This window comes from Labeo rohita, chromosome 3 (genome assembly GCF_022985175.1).
Source record: "Labeo rohita strain BAU-BD-2019 chromosome 3, IGBB_LRoh.1.0, whole genome shotgun sequence".
In the NCBI taxonomy this organism is placed as follows: domain Eukaryota; kingdom Metazoa; phylum Chordata; class Actinopteri; order Cypriniformes; family Cyprinidae; genus Labeo; species Labeo rohita.
The window spans coordinates 24,417,315-24,437,159 of NC_066871.1; the positions used below are offsets into that span (position 1 = coordinate 24,417,315).

The 19,845-nt window shown below is 35.4% G+C and overlaps 1 protein-coding gene across 5 annotated transcripts in view; it reads right to left on the reverse strand.

The window, feature by feature from the left end:
* stat3 (signal transducer and activator of transcription 3 (acute-phase response factor)) overlaps window positions 1–19,845 on the reverse strand; it is a 36,767-nt gene that overhangs the window by 10,107 nt on the left and 6,815 nt on the right. For 2 of the 5 annotated variants that reach the window (XM_051097892.1, XM_051097884.1), the window contains exons 1-16: window positions 12,875–12,955; window positions 11,870–12,003; window positions 6,413–6,656; window positions 5,958–6,050; window positions 4,736–4,817; window positions 4,559–4,659; window positions 4,299–4,450; window positions 4,053–4,211; window positions 3,873–3,965; window positions 3,731–3,790; window positions 3,617–3,646; window positions 3,379–3,472; window positions 2,150–2,197; window positions 1,968–2,051; window positions 1,271–1,369; window positions 1,047–1,182 (exon numbers count right to left, since the gene is read on the reverse strand). In XM_051097892.1, the coding sequence (XP_050953849.1) occupies window positions 1,047–1,182; window positions 1,271–1,369; window positions 1,968–2,051; window positions 2,150–2,197; window positions 3,379–3,472; window positions 3,617–3,646; window positions 3,731–3,790; window positions 3,873–3,965; window positions 4,053–4,211; window positions 4,299–4,450; window positions 4,559–4,659; window positions 4,736–4,817; window positions 5,958–6,050; window positions 6,413–6,656; window positions 11,870–12,003; window positions 12,875–12,913 (1,648 nt within the window). In that variant the 5' untranslated portion in view covers window positions 12,914–12,955. Of the gene's footprint in view, window positions 1–1,046; window positions 1,183–1,270; window positions 1,370–1,967; window positions 2,052–2,149; window positions 2,198–3,378; window positions 3,473–3,616; window positions 3,647–3,730; window positions 3,791–3,872; window positions 3,966–4,052; window positions 4,212–4,298; window positions 4,451–4,558; window positions 4,660–4,735; window positions 4,818–5,957; window positions 6,051–6,412; window positions 6,657–11,869; window positions 12,004–12,874; window positions 12,956–19,845 lie in introns of those variants that run through there. The other 3 variants (XM_051097861.1, XM_051097876.1, XM_051097870.1) reach the window with 3 other exon arrangements.

A 19,845-nucleotide genomic window follows, 5' to 3' on the forward strand; every position in this document is an offset into this window, starting at 1 on the left:
TTAAAGCATGGCCACCACAAAATCAGACTTTAACATTTTGTTTTACTTTGAGATCGCTCTGAAAATGCTGATTTAAAATCAGAACAAGATATAGTTTAATAGCTATGTTTAGCTACTAAATCAAATCTTTGCATAGTTATGACAAAAAAAAAGTTACTTTTAAAAGTAATGCATTACAATATTGAGTTACTCCCCAAAAAAGTAACTAATTAAGTTACTTAGTTACTTTTTATGGAAAGTAATGCATTACTTTACTTTTGCGTTACTTTATAAATCTGGGCAGGGCTTGCTTGTTTGTTTTTAATATAAAAAGTTCTATTTTTGGCAAATGTAAAAGCCTTTTCACACAAAAAGCCTCAGGCTTTGGGAGAAGTAAATTCATGTCTGTACAGTAGACCGCAGAAGAAAAATATCAACTCTTCAGCAATAAAAAAAGGGAAAAAAAATGTTAGATTATCTTGAGTAATTTTTGCTTAGTATGGTTGAATTGGATCATCAAAGGTCGGCAGCATATACATTGGTTAATAAAATTGTATTAAATGCATAAAGGATATTTGTATTATTTAACATTTAATTATTGCAGGTTTGCATCATATTCTGAGTTGAATTTTACAGTTTTTATTCATTTTGAGGAATACTGAAGCTGTTTTTCGTGAGTGAGATGAATTAATGCATGTTCACATTTATTCTAGAACTAACATCTTACTCCCGATTTCTCTCAACATGGGGAAAGGAGAGCTTTTAATCAATAAATGGGGGGGGAAAAGCAACTGGTGTTACTTATTTGAAAAAAGTAACTCAGATATTTTCTTAGAAATTAAAAAGTAATGCATTACTTTACTAGTTACTTGGAAAAAGTAATAATATTACGTAACTTGTGTTACTTGTAATGCGTTACCCCCAACACTGTTCATAATAACTAATTTAATTACACATTTTCTAAGTAACTGTAACAGATTACAGTTACATTCATTTTGTAATTAAATTACGTAACTCCATTACATGTACCTACTCCCCAACACTGCAACACACAAACACATACATACCCAGAAGTTTCTCGGCGAGTGTGGTGAGCTGCTCAATGGTAAGTCCTCTCTTGGTTGTGGATGAAAACTGCCAGCTGAGCACCTCAGCCACCTGATCCCATGTTCCTACTGGAGGTTTGGTGAAGAAATTCACATTCTGTGACAATACAGAGGAAGAATTCTTAATAACTTATAAAGCTCTTGTGCTAACAGTAAGTACAGCTTGCTGTGGATTAATTTCAAACCTTGGGATGGTTAGTCAGCATGTTGTACCACAGGATGGACGCCCAGGCGTTTGGCATTTGACAGATATTAGAGATGACCACCACTGGGAGAGAATGTGTCTGCGTAAAGATAATGACATTTATATATCATTTAGAATAACAAATCCTGCTATTTTCGTACAGCTTGCTCAGTCAGAAATCTGATTAACGCAAATAGAGACCTGAGGCTGAATCATTCTTAAGCAAACGGAGCCGAATGGCTTAATTATCTTATTTAATTAACCTGCTGAGTGTGTTGGCATTTTATGTGACCCTGTTGTGTCTATCCACAGGGAAAGGAATGATTTTGCATGTGCTTATATCAGCACATAATAGGCATGGTGAGAGCACTGTGTGCATTTAGAGGTTTAATAAGTGGCAGATTACCCAAAGACACGCTGCCTGGTTACATACTCTTATCCTGCTACTGCTGCTGCCATGACGACAGCCTATCACAATGACCAAATTGGCTTTCAGTACGTCGAATCAATCAACAGCAGTAGTGTGATGGACTTAATCGGTACTCAGAGTTTAATATTATCATCTTTGATTTAATAAGCAGCTCAACAGGACAGCGCCTTCGTGACAGGAATCCTGTCATAACAAGACACGTGTCATTTTTAAACGAACTAACTGTTTAAACATTCAGTGTGTGTTGTTTATGGATGTAATTTTTCACCTCAAGGTCGATCTTTAGTCCTTGGTGGTAGACCTCTGTCTCAAATGTGATCAGGTGCAGTTCTTCGGTCACTATCAGAGACGCCTGTAGTTCAGAGGGCAAAGGTCAATGCTTACACTGACTTGTTCACTAAAAGCCCTGAATCAAAACTCTGGCATAATGCTTATTACACAAAGACTTACGTCACTGTTGGTTCGGCCTCCATTGCCACATCTCTGCTCTCGAAGAGTCTGAAAAACAGAAGAACAAGTCAGGACTAATTCAAGCAGCATTCATTCAACAGCTGATCTAGTCTTCTTGGAGCCTGTAGGGTAGATTCAATTAATAGTTTTTTGAATTAATAGAATATAATAATTAGCAGGGCTCCATGAAATCTGTTTTATTTATTTTTTTCCAAATTCTAATTGTTCTGAATTCCACTGTTTCCCTTTAAATTTATATATATATATAATTTATTTTTCCAGAAATACTGTGTTGTATATTTACATTTTTCTGCTAAATAAATTCTGGTAAATAATTATTTTGGTAAAGTTTCCATTATAAATAATGTTTTAAAGGAACACTCCACTATTTTGGTAAAATAGGCTCATTTTCCAACTCCCCTAGAGATAAACAGTTGAGTTTTACCATTTTTTAATCCATTCAGCCGATCTCTGGTAGTACTTTTAGCATAGCTTAGCACAGATCATTGAAACGATTAGACCGTTAGCATCTCGCTCAAAGATGACCAAAGTGTTTAGATATTTTTCCCATTTAAAACTTGACTTCTGTAGTTACACTGTGTACTAAGACTGACGGAAAAGGAAAAGTTGCTGTAATAATCAAGGAACTTTGTTGCCCTACCTTTGTTGCAGCAGGCGCAATGAAATTCAAGCAACATTCATTTTATTTTCTTTTTAATTTTTAATTTATTTTTTCTGAATTCACTTTTTTTCAGTTTGAATTTTTCAATGAAAAAGCATGTCTAATTAATTAAAACCATAAAATGTACAATATTTATCAGAAATTTATTAAAATGTTTATTTATATGTTTATTTTATTCTCAAATTCCAATTAATTTGTTACCAAATTCTGTTTTCCATTAATTGTCTCAATTCAATTTGACTGATTTCATTAAATTTTAATAATCAAAAGCATCTCTAATTGATTTAATTTATTTATTTGATCTCAGTCAACCATCAAGTTCAAAAGTTGGTGCAGTTGTTTTACGAAGAAAAAAATAACACTGAAGAACAAGCTTAAGATTAAATAAATTCAGTGCTGGGCATTGTTAGCATACAAATAAATAAAAGTTTTACGGGAGTTTAATTTTACGGGAGAGGGCCAACAGTGTCTCACACAACCCACAAATTGAGAAAACAAATGGTTCTGGGCTCTGAAAAAAAAGGATTAGTGTAATAGCTGAGCTTACCAGATGTTTGAACTCAGCTGACAGGCTGCCGTTGTTGGACTCCTCCATGTTCATCACCTTAGTGTTGGTGCCAAGGATGTTGAACTTTCGTGAACTGGAGAAAAACAAGCAGATGACTCTGAGCGAGACTTCATTTCACCAAATAGCTAAAATACCAATGACCAACATATATCAGCCTATAGCTAAAAATAACCATTTAACTCCGTGAAAACAGCATCATTTTAACCTCAAAACTCACCCTCGAATGGCTGCCACGTCGCCCGACTCCCTGCAGAAAACAGGAGGAAAAGATTAAAAATTGGCACGTCAAAGTCATTCCATTGTGATGTCACAGGCAGGCAGCGGGACTTACTTGTCAATACACACTTTGATTTTCAGCTGGTAATTCAACTCCGGGAATTTCACAAGTAACCTGAAATAGAGCAGGGGGGAAAGAAATTCACAATTTGTGCCCAGACGTCTTTCGACTATGACTCACCTCTGCGTGTACCCACCTGACTTTGGTGGTGAACTGAACTCCTGTTTTGATGACAAGTGGTCGGTCAGGGTGCATGGGCATACAAGGCTGCCTCTCAACAACAAACGCACTGCAATGACACAAGCAAGCAAACATCAGTGATCAGAACCTGTTGCATTAGTTTGTAGAGTTCACACGCGAGCAAATGATTTCAAACCTCTTCATAAGGTTGCGGAACAGGTCTACGATCTTCTCCTCCAGAGCTGGGCGGTGCTGAATAATTGGATCTCCTTTGTACGAGACCTTCTGTTGAAGCTCCTCCAGTTTTTTGATCTGCTGTCTTATCTGCAACTGCGACTCAGCCAAAGAGGTGATCCTGAAAGACAGAGATTTAAAAATAAATGAACCAAACTACAAAAAAGCGCAATTTAGAAGCAGGTTTGGTTGTGAACGGACTATGTACCATGTCTCCAAGCGGTCCAAGCAGATGTTCGGTGGTCCTCCGATGCAAGCGATCTGCTGTCTCCGCTTCCAGTCGGCCAGTTCTTCATCTGTCAGGTTCTTCTGCACAAAGTCCATGGCAGACAGCAGCCCTGCCATCTCAGTCACTATTTGCTGCAAAACAGACAGAATATATATGCATAAATGTAATGAATGACATGCTAGGATGTATTTTCAAGATTTCCAGAAGTCAACACTGTATTTTGTGATTCTGTATCTCACCCTCCTCAGCTGATCCAGAGCGCTCAGCATCTGCTCCAGCTGAGACATCTTCTGCCTGGTGGCTGCTGCCTGGCTGTTTCCATTCAGGTCCTGGGACAACTCTGAAAGGTAACATAGATGTATTAAGATTTTATCTTTTGGACAGAAAAAAATGACAGCAACATGTACTCATCATACCTCCAGCACTTTTAAGAGTTTTGTAGTTAAAGTCAAAATCATCTTGCAGGTTTTCCAGCATCTTCATTTTCTGCTCCATATCCTGTATAAAAAATAAAGCCACTGGATGAGTGAGAGTTTGCACTCCATAAAGATAAAAATTAGTGCTGTCAAACGATTAATCGTGATTAATCGCATCGAAAAGTTTTTGTTTACATAATATATGCGTGTATACTGTGTATATTTATTACGTACATATAAATACACACACATACAGTTTATATTTTGAGAATATTTACATGTATCATATAATTGATATTATATATATATATATATATATATATATATATATTTTGTTTAATATATATACACATATTTTTCTTAAATATACACTGTACATGCAGGTGCATTTATATATACATAAATATACACAGTACACACACATTTTATGTAAAGAAAAACTTTAATTTTCAATGCGATTAATCGTGATTAATTGTTTGACAGCACAAGTTAAAGAGACGCTCATTTTGTGCTTAAGGGCAATATGTTATATGGGGCTTTTCATTATATGGGGCCATAAGGGGGTGCTAAAGGGGTTTATAGAAGATTTCAGATAAAAATTAAGAAAAAAAAAACAGGAAAATAATTAATTTTTAAATGGGCCAATAGACACATTTAATTTATTTAAAAAAATTATCAGAGCTTTTATTAGAACTGGTCAGAAATCAGTAGATTTATCAATTATTTTATTCTATTGACAGCTCTAGTTGTATCTCTTCAGTTTTACGCATCTATCAGTACTCTAATAATGAACAGAAAAATATAATAAAAAATTCTATATAATACAGAAAATATTAAAAACACAAATTAGTTTTATACATTAAAAAAATCTAGATGCCTTATTTTTAATGCCTTATCTAGATGCCTTATTTTTTTATTCTTAATGCCTTTTTATCTGACCTGGGTTTCGTTTCCCAAAAGCATCGCAAGCCTACAGTAAGTTGATCGCAGAACCACTGTTACCAATGGACCTACGATCAGTTTAGGTTTATGACGTTTTTGGGAAACGAAGCCCTGGTCTGTGGCATGACAGAAGTCTACTTGTACATGCTGTTAAAGAAAATGTTTGTGTGTTCAAAACTGCATTTTTTGGAGAGATGATATTGAAAAGGGATGCATATGTACCTGTAATGAACAAAACTAATCAAGGTCGGTCAATGAAAGTGTGATTTTATTTACCAACCTGTACTCTCTTCCTAATATCCTGCAGGTTGTGTTCCAGTATCTGCTGTTTTTCTGTCACCACAGTGCCAGTGGGATGGGCAACCTGGCCATCCTGGAGATGTGAAAGAAATTGGAGAAACAAGAAACTGAATACGTCCTTACAAAGTGAAATCTATTATTGTGTTTGACTGAAAACGACCTGAAAACTGGTTTGGTGAGTAAAAATATACATATACTGCGTGTAATTTAATTGTGAATTTACTCATAAATGAAATCCAGATGTAACATCAACATGTTTTTCTCTCATGACATTTATTTACCATGGAATGATGTACCATAGAGTATGAAATATCACTCATAAGTAAAGACATCATTCATATGTACATGTTGAAAGGATCAGTTCACTTCCAGAATAAAATTTCTTGATAATTTACAGTTGTGGCTGTATGCATATATGTGTGTGTGTGTGTTTACCTGCTGTGCAGTGGTGGCCGTCTGCAGCAGACGCTGCTCTTCCCACAGGCAGCGGGCCACGATGCGGGCGATCTCCATGGGCTTCTCCAGATACTTGCTCTGCAGGTGCTGTTTGATGCGCCGCAGGTTGTGTTGGTACAGGACATTGTTCTCCTGCAGGAAGCGGCTGTACTGCTGATCAATCTCCCCCAGCAGGTTATGGAACACAAGCGTGGCGTGAGACTCCTTGTTGGCCGCATACGCCCTGTGACAGACAGAAGCAAACAGGCTCATGTGATGTGGTACTGAGCAGCTTCCTCCATTCCATAAATGCATTTGACAATTACACATGTCATTACCTTTAGAACAAGTAAACATTGCCAATAGAACCATGGTATGTTACAGCAAATAGAAAATGCAAAATATCGCAGCTTGAAACCTATCACAAAACTAAGCATTTTAAAGCATGCACAACCTTAAACTAGAGTTTTAGTCAGTGGATGGCCAACATGGGTTTTGACATTATAATCCAAACATTCACATTTGAATTGAAACCGAATCAAATCAAAAGCTTGTGAACTGAACTCAAATCACCTTTGCTACATCAGACTATTATTAGTTTTCACGCAATACACAATATTTTTAAAACACATGAAATATTAGATTAACCACATATTTATATATAATTGCAATGGTAGGCACATCAAAGCATTTGTCAAAAGACTTTTGTCTCTGTACAAATGTTAAAAAGCAATCAAACTGCAAAAATTGACAGTGAGTATTTCGAACGTCCTGGCTCTCATGTGTAGGTATTTGTTACTGCAGTTACTGCAGTTTGCCGTCATCGTCACATGATCATGTGCGTTACTCAGCACAAATTCCAAACTGCTGACATCATTCAGCAGGCAGCCGTCAGTGAAGAAACACACGTCACTGTTACGCATTAGAAAGGAATTCAAAAGGACCAGGAACATATTCTACAAACTAAACAGCAATACTTTTGCAGAGAAGACGTCATTATCATAGTTGTAATAATAATACAGGAGTCCTTTGTTAACGTATTAACTAACATGAACAAAGAACAAGATTTATTACACTATTCATCTTTGTTAATGTTAAGTAATAAAAGTATGTGACCTTGGACCACAAAACCAGTCTTAAGTAGCATGGGTATATTTGTAGCAATAGCCAAAAATACATTGTATGGGTCAAAATGATAGATTTTTCTTTTATACCAAAAATCATTAGGATATTAAGATCATGTTCCATGAAGATATTTCATAATTCTCCTACTGCAAATATATTAAAACTTAATTTTTGAGTAGTAATGTGCCAAGAACTTCATATAGACTACTTTAAATGTGATTTTCTCAATATTTAGATTTTTTTTTTTACACCCTCAAATTCCAGATTTTCAAATAGTATCTATTGTCCTATCCTAACAAACCATACATCAATGGAAAGCGTATTTATTCAGCTTTCAGATGATGTATAAATCTATAATAAATGTATAAATGACCCTTATGACTGGTTTTGTGGTCCATATATAGTCGTTCATTGTTTGTTCATGTTAATTCACAGTGCATTAACTAATGTTAACAAACACAACTTTGTGTTTTCAAAGTATTGTGCATTCTAGTTAGTTCATGTTCACTAATGTATGAACCTTAATGTAAAATGTTTCTATAATAATAATAATTTAACTCTGTAAGGTCTGGTTCAGTCACTTTAACTTTTGCCAACTAACGCACATTAGCACATTTTCCAATGTCAGCAAGGGCACATGAAAATATCACCACATAAAATAAATATGTATCTTGCATCAGCAGTATGACTAAAATGTTAGATCACGGTATGAGTAATTTAATATTAAACCACTGGTATATACTGTGATACAGTTATTTGCCAGAAATTTGTATATTAAATATTATAGTAAATAATATGGAAATGGGTAGGTGATGTATCAATGTGTCCTATGGTCTGACAGAAAAAAAAAAAAAAAAAATAGCCTCTAACACTGAAGATAAACCTCTCTCATGCTATTTGTAACTGTAAGAATAAAGATACATTTTTCTCATGTTATTTGTATGTTAAGTTTTTTTTTCTACATTTTTGCTGGTCACACTATAGGACACAGTTCGATTTTTATTTTTTTATTCAACTACCCAAACACATATTTGTTGATAATCCAGTAATTACAAATAAATGGTAGTTAATTTAATTTGATTAGTTTTTGTTTTGTTTTTTTTATTTGGAACAAACTAAAAGAGATCAGATTCATAGCAAATAAATAAAGTTGGCATCAGTGAAAACAGCTTCACTGTTTCACTCCTCTAAAGTGTAAACAACATAAAACAGGCTTGATATTTACTGTGGTATAAACGAGACAATTCTACCATCTTACATGTGTCACGCCTTTCTAAATAATCTCTTTGACAACTGCAAATTTAATGAGATCAACTAATGAGTGAAGACTGAGTATCTACATAAACAGTGGATTGTGTTTGAATGGTTGGGTTCAAACGCACGTATTAACAGGAGTCTTTGACCTGAAGCAATAATGTGTTTTTTATCAATAAATTACAGGCTTCATTAAACTACTAATAATTATGTTCCTCTGAGCACTTAAACAAACAATCCATTCAGAAAGTTCTATCACAATCAGCACGAAACAAACCAAACATCCCACGGGTTATTTGTACAGTCTCATGTTTATCTGTACTGTCTCATGTTTACTTTAACCACGCTAACCAGAAAACATGAGAGGGTGATGTGAAGGACGATGACTTTGGGTCTTTCAAAGTGAAATGCATTACTGAAATTGTATCAAAGTTCAGTTTAGAAAAGTTAAAAAAAGACATTATCAACCCAATGGTTCTCCAGTGGTGCTGCCCCCTACGGGAGCATATGTGAGATTTCACTAGCTGACATCCAAGATTACTGGCCTGGCTTAATTTTATTAACTTTTTTTTTTTTTCTCTTTTATTTTCCCCGTTTCGATTCAAAGATGCATGCTCTCAGAAAGAAACCGGACACGAGGAGATGAAACCGGACATGAGTCATTTCAGAGTTACATTTCATACTCCACACAAGAAGCCATTCACACTGATGTTATGAGAACATTCAAAGGGAAAAAAACCGGCACTGGTTTGTGTTATTGTTCACAGCAGACTTTCCAGGAGCACTTTACGGGCAGAGGTGTGACATCACTAAAGATGACCATCATTCTAAGAATAAGGAAGTGCAGTTCTAAAGATGATATCTAGGAGTGGTTAGGGTTTATGAGTGTGATAACACGCTGTTAAAAAAACACCTCCATGTCATCAGGTAAAAATATCTTCAGAAAGTCTTTAAAATAATTTAATAAACTATATAATTATTTAGTAATATTATATCATTACAATTTAAAGATTGGACTCTTCCCAATGAATAGGTTTATATACTTATGTATAGGTTTATATATTTAATATAATATAATAGAGATAGATAGATAGATAGATAGATAGATAGATAGATAGAAAGAGAGAAAGAGAGATGGGTAGTAACTGGTTACATGTTCTGTAATCTGGATTATGTTCTGTAATCAGACTACAGTTACACTAAAAAAATGATGGGTTCAGCTTGTTGAGTCATTTTTTTGGGTTATTATTATTTTTTTTATTTTTGACCTTTTTGCCTTTATTATGATAGGACAGATCATACAGAACAGGAAGTGAAGTGGGAGAGAGAGAAGAGGGCATGATCGGGAAAGATCTTCGAGTCGGGATTCGAACTCGGGACGCCCGTAGCACAACGGCGCTGCATGTCGGCGCACTGCCAATTGACACTGGGTTATTTTTAATATTTTTTATTTAGGTGCTGGGTAGTTTTTCTGTAACTAAGCTGCTGGGTCATTTTTAATAGGTTATTAAATATTGGGTTATTTTTTTACCCAGCTGCTGGGTTGAGCCTGTATCTGACAAACAACCCAGCTGCTGAGTCACAGTCAGAGCGCAGGCTTTTTGTGTCCTTTACAGGAGAGAGTGGTTCTTAGCGCCACTGATTTGGTCCACGTCTTCCTTACTTCGCTGTAAATTATAATATTTCACGCACTGCAACGTACAAGTACAACATGTCAGTCAGGTAAATGCGTCAGCAGCGGTCGTTTTGCATGATGGAAACGCCTTTTGCCTTGCATAACATAAATTTATTTTATTCGTTATAATATTGAATTTAATATGATGCTAAAATATGTTTATGGGCAGGTTATGGTGTCAGTCACAGCATCTTTCAGCTATGAGTGAAATGCAAGGCGGCAATCTAAGGTTCACAGCAGCCCTTCACCGGAAAAGTTATTACAGAGAACGGTTAAATCCACTAAAATTAAAATGCTACTTTTAAATGGTCCATTTTTATGTTTAAATATATGTAATATTGTAAACTAAGCTTTATTCACCCACAAAAATTCAATTCTTTCTTAATTATAAAGGTTCATCTTTTAATTATTACTGTCGTCTCTATAATTCTGTGTGTGATTTTTAATTTCCAGCCCATTTTAAGCCAGCAATTTAATAATTTTTAAACAACAGTTGACTTAAATAAAACAACAGTTAACCCAACCAGCTGGGTCAAAATAAGCCAGCATGTGTTCTGTCTAATATTTACCCAGCGCTGGGTAGCCAAATAACCCAAGTTGGGTTGTTTTTAACAAGGCATTTTTAACCCAGTGTACTTTTTATGGATTACAAGATTCCATGTTATTCTCTCAATAGCAACAAATGATTCATAATTTATTGATTCCCCCTAATTCCTCTTTCATCTTTTAAATGTTCCTTTCTAAAGTAGCCAACCACTCATGTACACTCAGAAAGTCTTCCAGTTTTGTGGACATTCACACAAAGACTAGTCACTAGTGAGGTGGCTACACAGCATTTGACCACTGTTTCAAAGCTGCAATCAATCAAATACTGATTTTAAGCTTATGATTTAATTGATTATTAGCTTTTCATTAAACTCATTAAACGACCCCCCTGCAGGTCCCTAGTTTGGGAAACCTTGACATAATGTAATGTTTAATGCACTTCATGTTGTTAATTACAACGAATGGAATATATTTTCTTCCCATAATTGTGGCATTTTTATCAATGTGACAAACGAGGCGAAAAGTAATCTAAAAGTAGTCTGATTATATCACCTAAAATGTGTAATGTAATGGATTACGTTACTAACTACAATTTTTGTAATGTAATTTGCAATCAGTAACGGATTACTTACAATCTGTATGTAATCTACCCAGCATTGTGTATAGGCCTATATATAATGTACGTCACAACAGAAAAGAAAAGATCTGTCACCACGTCTGTTTCATCTGGACTTTGACCAAAAGAAGTCAAACAATCATATCTTTAAGCATTATATCTTGCTGCTCATATCAGACTCAGATCTCTAGAGTGCTAAGGTCTTTCTCTTTTACGTCATATCCTGTTGTTGGCAACTCACCAGTCCTGGCTCTCGATCCAGGGGGCCAAGAACTGCCGCAGCTCCATAGGGAAGCTGTCACTGTACAGGTGATACAGCTGCTCCAGATACCGTGTCTCCAACTGCTGTAACTGATTCCACTGGGCCATGTTGACCTGCAGGATCAACAGGAGAAAGCTATGAACACATCTGAGAAAGGGAGGACAAACATAACTGGTCCGTTCAGCTTGTCAAGATATTTTTTCCTTGCTCCTTCCTCTTAAACAGTTCAAAACAAAGGCGAACTTCAAGAGTGAAAGTACCTCAACGACCAACAGACATAAACAGCACGTCTCAAGATCTGCAAATGTTAAAAATCGCCTCTATGCAGTTTATTTCATGACGTATCAGAAAAAACACCCATGCTTAGTCTTCATTAGTAACTCGGTCTTATCAACAAAACAGGCAAACATCAGTAATGTCAAGGAAGTGCTAGGTGCATGTCACCAACGTGTCGAGGCCAAAGAAATCAGTGGCTGTTGATCGTAAAGCAGCGAGAGCATCCGTTCAAAGAGGAAAACCTCAAAAGCCCAAGGACGCCGTTTCTCTCTACATTACCTTAAAATGCTGTGGAACACACTCTCGCAGTTCACCACATCCACACCCACACACAGAGCGCTGTTTGTGCTGACAAACTGACTAAAAAAGACCAGCGCTGGCACACAACACTTATTTTTTACCCATTTACTCTCAGGTTTGCACACTGAATGATAGAGAGAAAAGGACACGAGAAAAGGGAAATGCGTCCTCATGTCCTCGTGTCCAAACGACCTCATGCACGAAACTTTCACTTCTCTTTTCACTAAACTCCACAAATCTGTAAATTAGCCAAACGAGAACCGCAAAACATATATATTTTTTTTATATAAAACTTTTATAGAAATGTGTAAGAATATAATAAACAAATCTCCTATAAATTAACTAAATGATTTATTTATCAATTAATTAATTTACAAATCTAACGATAAAGCTATGAAGCGAACTTACATTGTTGTCCACATAACGAACTGCAACTTGACTCGCCATGTCTACCTGCTGTGTGAGCAATGGGGAAGTAAATTACTTTATTCATGCACAGGTAAAACTAAAAGTGTATGATGTGAAGGGTTGGACCCATAGATAACAATCCCAATCATGTCAGTAGGTAACACTTCTGGTTATTAATGTATATAATAGTTTGTGCAATTAATGTACAACCCATTGTATATACAGTCCACAATAAATAGTTCACTTTGGCTGGATAGACTTTAATACTTTACTTTTTCTAGGCTACCCATTTTATTTATAAGCACTTTAAAGTCATTTTACAATTTAATGTACAACCATTAAACTATCAAGTACAAAGTACAAAACTATAAACTGCTGTGAACGTAACACTTTGCTTGCAAATCTTAAGTATATCACTAGCCGCCCAGCTAATCAGGTGACCGTTACATATCCTCATTGGCTGTGGTTACAGCAGATTAGACACGAATGAGTTCAAGCAAAAACAACTAAAAACAAAACCGACAGAAAATACCACGAATACCATGACTAAACACAAAAAAAAACAATTATAATCAGTGAATCTATCTATACTCAATGCGAGACAATCCCTGACAGTGTTTTTTTACTCCAAGCGCCTGCGCTACTTTTGACTTGATGAAAAAAGGATTTAAAATAGTCGCTTTATCCCATCCAGCGTAGACAGAATCAAGTTTCAGCCATATTGGCAGCACTTAACATAATCAATGCCACTGAACCGAACAAAAAACACATATTTTGTTGATTACTGCTGCTGAAAATGGTCCATTATTGTCATGTTTTGGGCTGTACTATCGGTCAGACCGGGAAAAACATTTGGAGTACTATAGACTGCCAAAAGTTATAACAAACCAATGAGTAGAGAGAGATATAAAAGTTCTAATTGAACCAGTTTTTCCAGAGCAAGAATCTTGACAACATTTGTGTTCGTTCTTATCATTTCCAGTAAGGCTGCACGATTACGTCAAAAATCATAATTGGCGATTATTCCAATAATTGGCGATTATTAATTCCAATTATCACAATTTACATTGAATGATGTTTTGAATAACTTTATACCATTGTTTGAAACACGCCACATTTTTATATAAAGTTTCTTCATTAAATATAAAAAAATCAAAAATTAAAACAATGAGAAAAAAACACCCTTAAGATAACCTTAAGGAAAAATACACATTCTCTCTCACACACACAAACACACACACAGCTTAAAAAGGCTATAATGTAAGTGGATTTTTTCTGTTGTTGTTGTAATTGTGCCTTTCAACGCTCAGATAATTGTGGCATTTGTAATTGTAACCACGATTAAAAATTTGATTAATTGTGCAGCCCTAATTTCTAGTCAGGTAGGTATTATCTTAAATAATACTGCTTGTATAATCTTTACCATCTATTAATTTTTGTTTGTCAAGATATTGTTCCTCTTCCTGCTTACTAAGTCCTTCTCTATATAAACTAGCAGCTTCCACACAGTTTTTCCATGGTTTAGACAGCAGAAATTAGCAGAACAATGTATTCAGTAGTACATGCAATCTATATGGCGTGTATCCGGATAATTGGCCAAAACGTGAAGTAAGTGCAAACCCTCGCTTAGATCAGATGAAATCACTGGCCAGTTGACAGGGCTCTCACTTGTCCTTCCAGGTCAGTTCTGAGTTGCCACTTAAAAAGTTAGCATTAATTCATACTGTACATCCATTTTTATACCTTGCAAACAATGATTTAGTTTTCTGTGTTGTATTCTACACTGTTTAGGGCCCCATGAAATCAGTTTTATCTTTTCTAAAATTCCTTTTTTTTCCCTTTTTTTCCCAAATTCCATTTTTTTTTCTAGACTCTGATTTAATGGTTAAATTAAGTAAACATGTCTAATTAATTGAAATCATGAAACATATTTGTTGAATTTATAATATTTGTTATTCATTAAAAGTTACAAAAAATGAAGGCCCTGAAAAGGCCCTTTTTTTTTCTCTCAAATTTAATTTTATTTTTACTAAATCCTGTGTTTTCCATTCATTTTCTGGATTTCATTTTAATGGTTTCATTAAAATTTTAAAAATCAGATAGTCTCTAAATAATTGAATTTATTAAAAACTAATTTAATAATTTATTTCCTTTTTTTCAGAAATACTGTGTTGTGTATTTACATTTTTCTGGTAAATAAATTCTGGTTAAAAAAAAAAATTCTGGTAAATATTCCTTAAAAATAATGTCTTAATAATAATTTTATTAGTAGTAGTAGTAGTACTATCATAACGTTAAGTAATATATTTCTGTCACAATTCCTTCAAGCGAAACCCAACTTTTGCAGGTTGCTGTGAAGACCTTTAAGTTTCTGTTTGTATATGATATGACAAGTTTTTCTCAAAAGAGATAATAAAAGGCTCATGAAGTGACTCAGAGCAGTTCTAGAGATTATGTTCACGTGCTAATATACTCATATTGAGGCGACAGAGGCTGAAAGCACCACAAGCACGCTTCAGTATGCGTGTAGTAAACGAAACTGCACGTCTGCGCCATTCATTTACACAGAGACACGCAGAACATGTAGGATTCATATTTAAATAGTCTTTTTGTGGCATAATCTTCACAGACAGTAGTCCATATCACATTTTAATTGTACTGGCCTACTTTTGATTTATTCATCCCAAACATGACATTCCGCGTTATAAAGAAAATTACATTTTTATGACTATATTACACAATTCCATCTGCGTTTTCTGCATTTCAGAAATCATAGGCGCTGTTATTGTTATTGCGAAATCTGTTGATTTGTCACCTACACTGTAAAAAACAATTTGTTGAGTCAACTTAAAATAATTTGTAACCTGGCTACCTTAAAATTTTAAGTTCAGTCAACTCAAAAAAGTTTATTCAGCTTGAAATGTTAAATTATACTAAGTGACAACTTAGATATTTGATTTGAATCAACTTAAAATTTTAAGGCAGCTGGGTTACTTACCCATCTGTTAAGTTTAGCAAACACAAATATCTAAGTTGTTAACTTAACATTTCAAGTTCACTAAACTTATTTTAGTTGACTGAACTTAAAATTTTAAGGGAGCAGGGTAACAAATTATTTTCAGCTGACACAACAAATTGTGTTGTTTATTTTTTACAGTGTAGATCAAAAATGAGTTGATAGTGATAGTTATCGTTAAAAAAGTGATGCTTAAAAAAAGAAAACTGAAAAAATATATACTAAATATACATAAATAGTTCTATACTTCATTTAAAAACAACCAATGTAATGTAAATTGAAACGCACCTAATCAATCTATTTTAAAACTGAAACTAAGCAGACAACTAAGCAGTTCAATCAAATCTAAGGGGAAAGGAAGTCTCTGTTGTGCAACTCATATAACACGGGTTACATAAATGCGACAGGAACTGTTTTGAAGACAGCCCTGTTTTTTTAGAAACACTGCTTATTAGAAACAATGCATAATAGATGACACACATTATCTTGGATCATATTGCCAAGAACTTTGTGTGTTGAAGAGGAATCTACAAACTTATGATCTGTGCGCTCCCCAAGGGAAGATTCGGTTGTCTCCCACCACCTGGCATCCATGCTCAATTTACAGCATGTCAATGCTCCCAAGAATAACAACAAAAATTCCCAAGAATATGAAAAATGACCCCGAATCAGTTTTTTCACCTCATCTCCTAAAAAGATTGTAGATCAGTGCTCATCCACAACACTCTTAGTTCCTGTATCAGCTCTCACACTGCAACCTACATGTCTGCTGATCACTTACACAACTTGAGAGAGGCTCAGAACAATACCCTGGCACTGGTTAGTGTCGGTAAGCCTTCCTTCCTTGACATGCCGAGTAACCAGAAGCACTTCTCAGAGCGTGAGACTTAAATGATATTGGCTTGAGTTTGTGGCTCAAAGTGCAGAGAGAAAATGTCATAAACACAGAGGATGAGTCATAGCGAGCTGAAAACCAGCAAGCGCTTGAGGCTGTAAAAAGTTCTGTCAGAAATATCCAGCGGGCTCGGCTGAAAGTCAAGGAGAACAACAGGCTCAAAGATAGGAGGGATTCGGTTAAAGCTTGGAGGATGTTTATATTTTAGCTCTCAAATGAGTTACCATAAACCAGGGAGTATGCAAACAACTCTAAAACCACAAAAGGTACACTGGTGTCCAAACATGGAGGTCAGCAGCCTGTGGTCGAAATGGTGTATAGATGTATTAAAGTGAAAGTTTGTATCTATGGAAAACAACTTCCTGTTAACAACTTCCTAGGCAACCTCTTCAGCAACTTCGGCCACACTAGCAGATTTCGTGAGAATTAAGACTCCTACACTCTTGAAAATAAAATTCCATTATTAGCAATGATGTTCTATGAAGAACCTTTAAAGGAACAGTTCACCCAAAAATGAAAATTTGCTGGTAATTTACTCACCCTCAGGCCATCCAAGATAACAGTGCAGAAGATTTTTAACTGAAACAGAGGTCCTTGGTGATTCATAAAGTGCAAGTCAGTGGCTGCCCGTTTTTGACAATTAAAAAAAAAAGCATATCAAGGAAAACATAATTAATACCTGTGGCTCCTGATATATGGATGTCTGACAGGGTGAACATTATTTGTGACCCTGGACCACAAAACCAGTCATAAGGGTCCATTTTTTAAAATTGAGATTTTACATCATCTGAAACATGAATACATAAGCTTTCCATTGATATGACAGTATTTGGCCAAGAACTATTTAAAAAAAAAAAAAAAAAAAAAAATCACCTTTAAAGTTGTTAAAATGAAGCTCTTAGCAATGCATATTACTAATCAAAAATGTAATTTTAATATAATTACGGTAGGAAATATACAAAATATTTTCATGGAACATGATTTTTAAATAATATCCTAATTATTTTTGGCATAAAAGAAAAATAATAATTTTGACCCATACAGTGGGTTGGCTATTGCTACAAAGATACTCGTGCTACTTATGACTGGTTTTGTTGTCCAGGGTCACATTTACAACATTTTTACCTGCAATCCACAGGGAAATGTTTCAGTTTACTAATTTGTTTACATAACCACACAATGATGTAACATATACGCATCTTGGATGGCCAGAGGGTAAATTAACAGAACTTTTTTCATTTTTTGGATGGAATATCCCTTTAACATGGAATCTTTCTGCACCAAAGGTTCTTTTTTCAGATTATAAAAATGTTCTTCACACTAAGAAAAAGAGTTCCTTTAAGACCTGTTCACTGAAAGGTTCTTTGTAGAACAAAAAATGTTTTTTTTTTTCTATGACAACGCTGTAAAACATGCTTTTGGAACCTTTATTTTTAAGAGTGCTGCTGGTCAAAACCTGGAGACGAGTTGGCAATTTAGCACTTCTGGTTCCATCATCCCAAAGCCAGTAGTTTTTGAATGGATTTTTGCTTAAATATCTCAAGCTCAAGATATTTTTACATTTTATTCTATGCCATAAAATACATCAGTAATACTCCTTTGGGATTTTTAAAGCCTTTACTTGTCTTGAAAAAGGATGTCAAGGACATGAAACATCATCACACCGAACAAGTAAACTCACCAACTCACTACTCCGCTTTCACAAACTCGTTGTGTTTCTAAAGGCCGGGACACACCGAGCTGACAGTCAGTCGTTGGTCAATGTCAGGCCAGCGTCTGTCGGGCTAGTTTGTTTGGTGTGTTCCACACGTCGGCTCTCGTCAGGCTCACATTTTTAATGTTGAATCGGGGTCGGGGCCATCGAAACGAGTGAGAACTCTGATTAGATGCTCAGTTTAGCAAACAACAAATAAAGGGTGCCATCAGATGCAAAACTCACTTCAACATGTTGTTTGAACATAAATGCGTGTTGTTAGTGTGTGTACACAACCACCCTATTATGGTAAAAATCCACCCAGTGGTATTTTTAAAATCTTTATAAGTAATATCCCCTTTTTCAAATCAAGCCATTCTTAGCATCATGTCTGGGATCTTACCCAAGCATTCCAAATATTTTCATAACATGAGCCGCCTAAAATGTATAAAGTTATCAACATAACTGATATTTAAAATGGTAAGCAAACGCTTCGTTTACATTCATATATATGCGTGTAGCTTGTATATGCTTGTTTCGGTTTCTATTTTTGAATGACGAACGTATACTATATTGATAGCTGCTGATATAGATAGCTAATTCCTCTCACGCAGGCGCAGAACACACATGTTAGTTTGCAGTCGGCTGTAGTCACCGCCAGCTTTTGTTGCCGCTATTTTTTTTTAAATCAGCTTGGTGTGTCCTGGGCTTAATAGAGCTCTTGCAAACTATTCCAAATGAGCTGTCGGAAGTTTAATGTTGGTGTAGTTCAAAGGATATGATAAAAGGCCCAGACCTGGCTGTGACCTTAGCCTCCATTTCATTTCCGACAAGGTGGCAGAGGAAGCATGCTGTGTTCTGTTCTCTCAGTCTTTAACAATGTCTCTCACCTCCTACGGCATAATCATTCATAAGATATAAGCGGAAAGAGATGCACGGTTTAGTAAGTGGCATTTCCTGCTGTTTCCACTGCTTGACACTGATTTTATAGCTATTCTGATAAATTTTGGAATTTACCGTAACACTCAGCACAGGATCATATTAACAATAGTTAAAGGAAGATAAGCAACTGTGATTTACATAGACGATCATTTACGCACACTTCTTTTTATTCCACAGAATAAGCCGTATTTACATTAACAGGAAAACGCCGCTTTTATTAATAGACTTTTGGATGAGAACCCAAAGTTTACTTCAGTTCTGAAGTGAACGCTTGGCATATGCACACAACCAACCCTATCAAAGTACACTCCATTTGACAGCATGCCATATGACCGACTACTGTGTTTCTGTGACTTCACGGTTGCTACCTTGTGGATTAACTAATTAGTGCAAAACAATTCAAGGCTCATGATGACATATACATG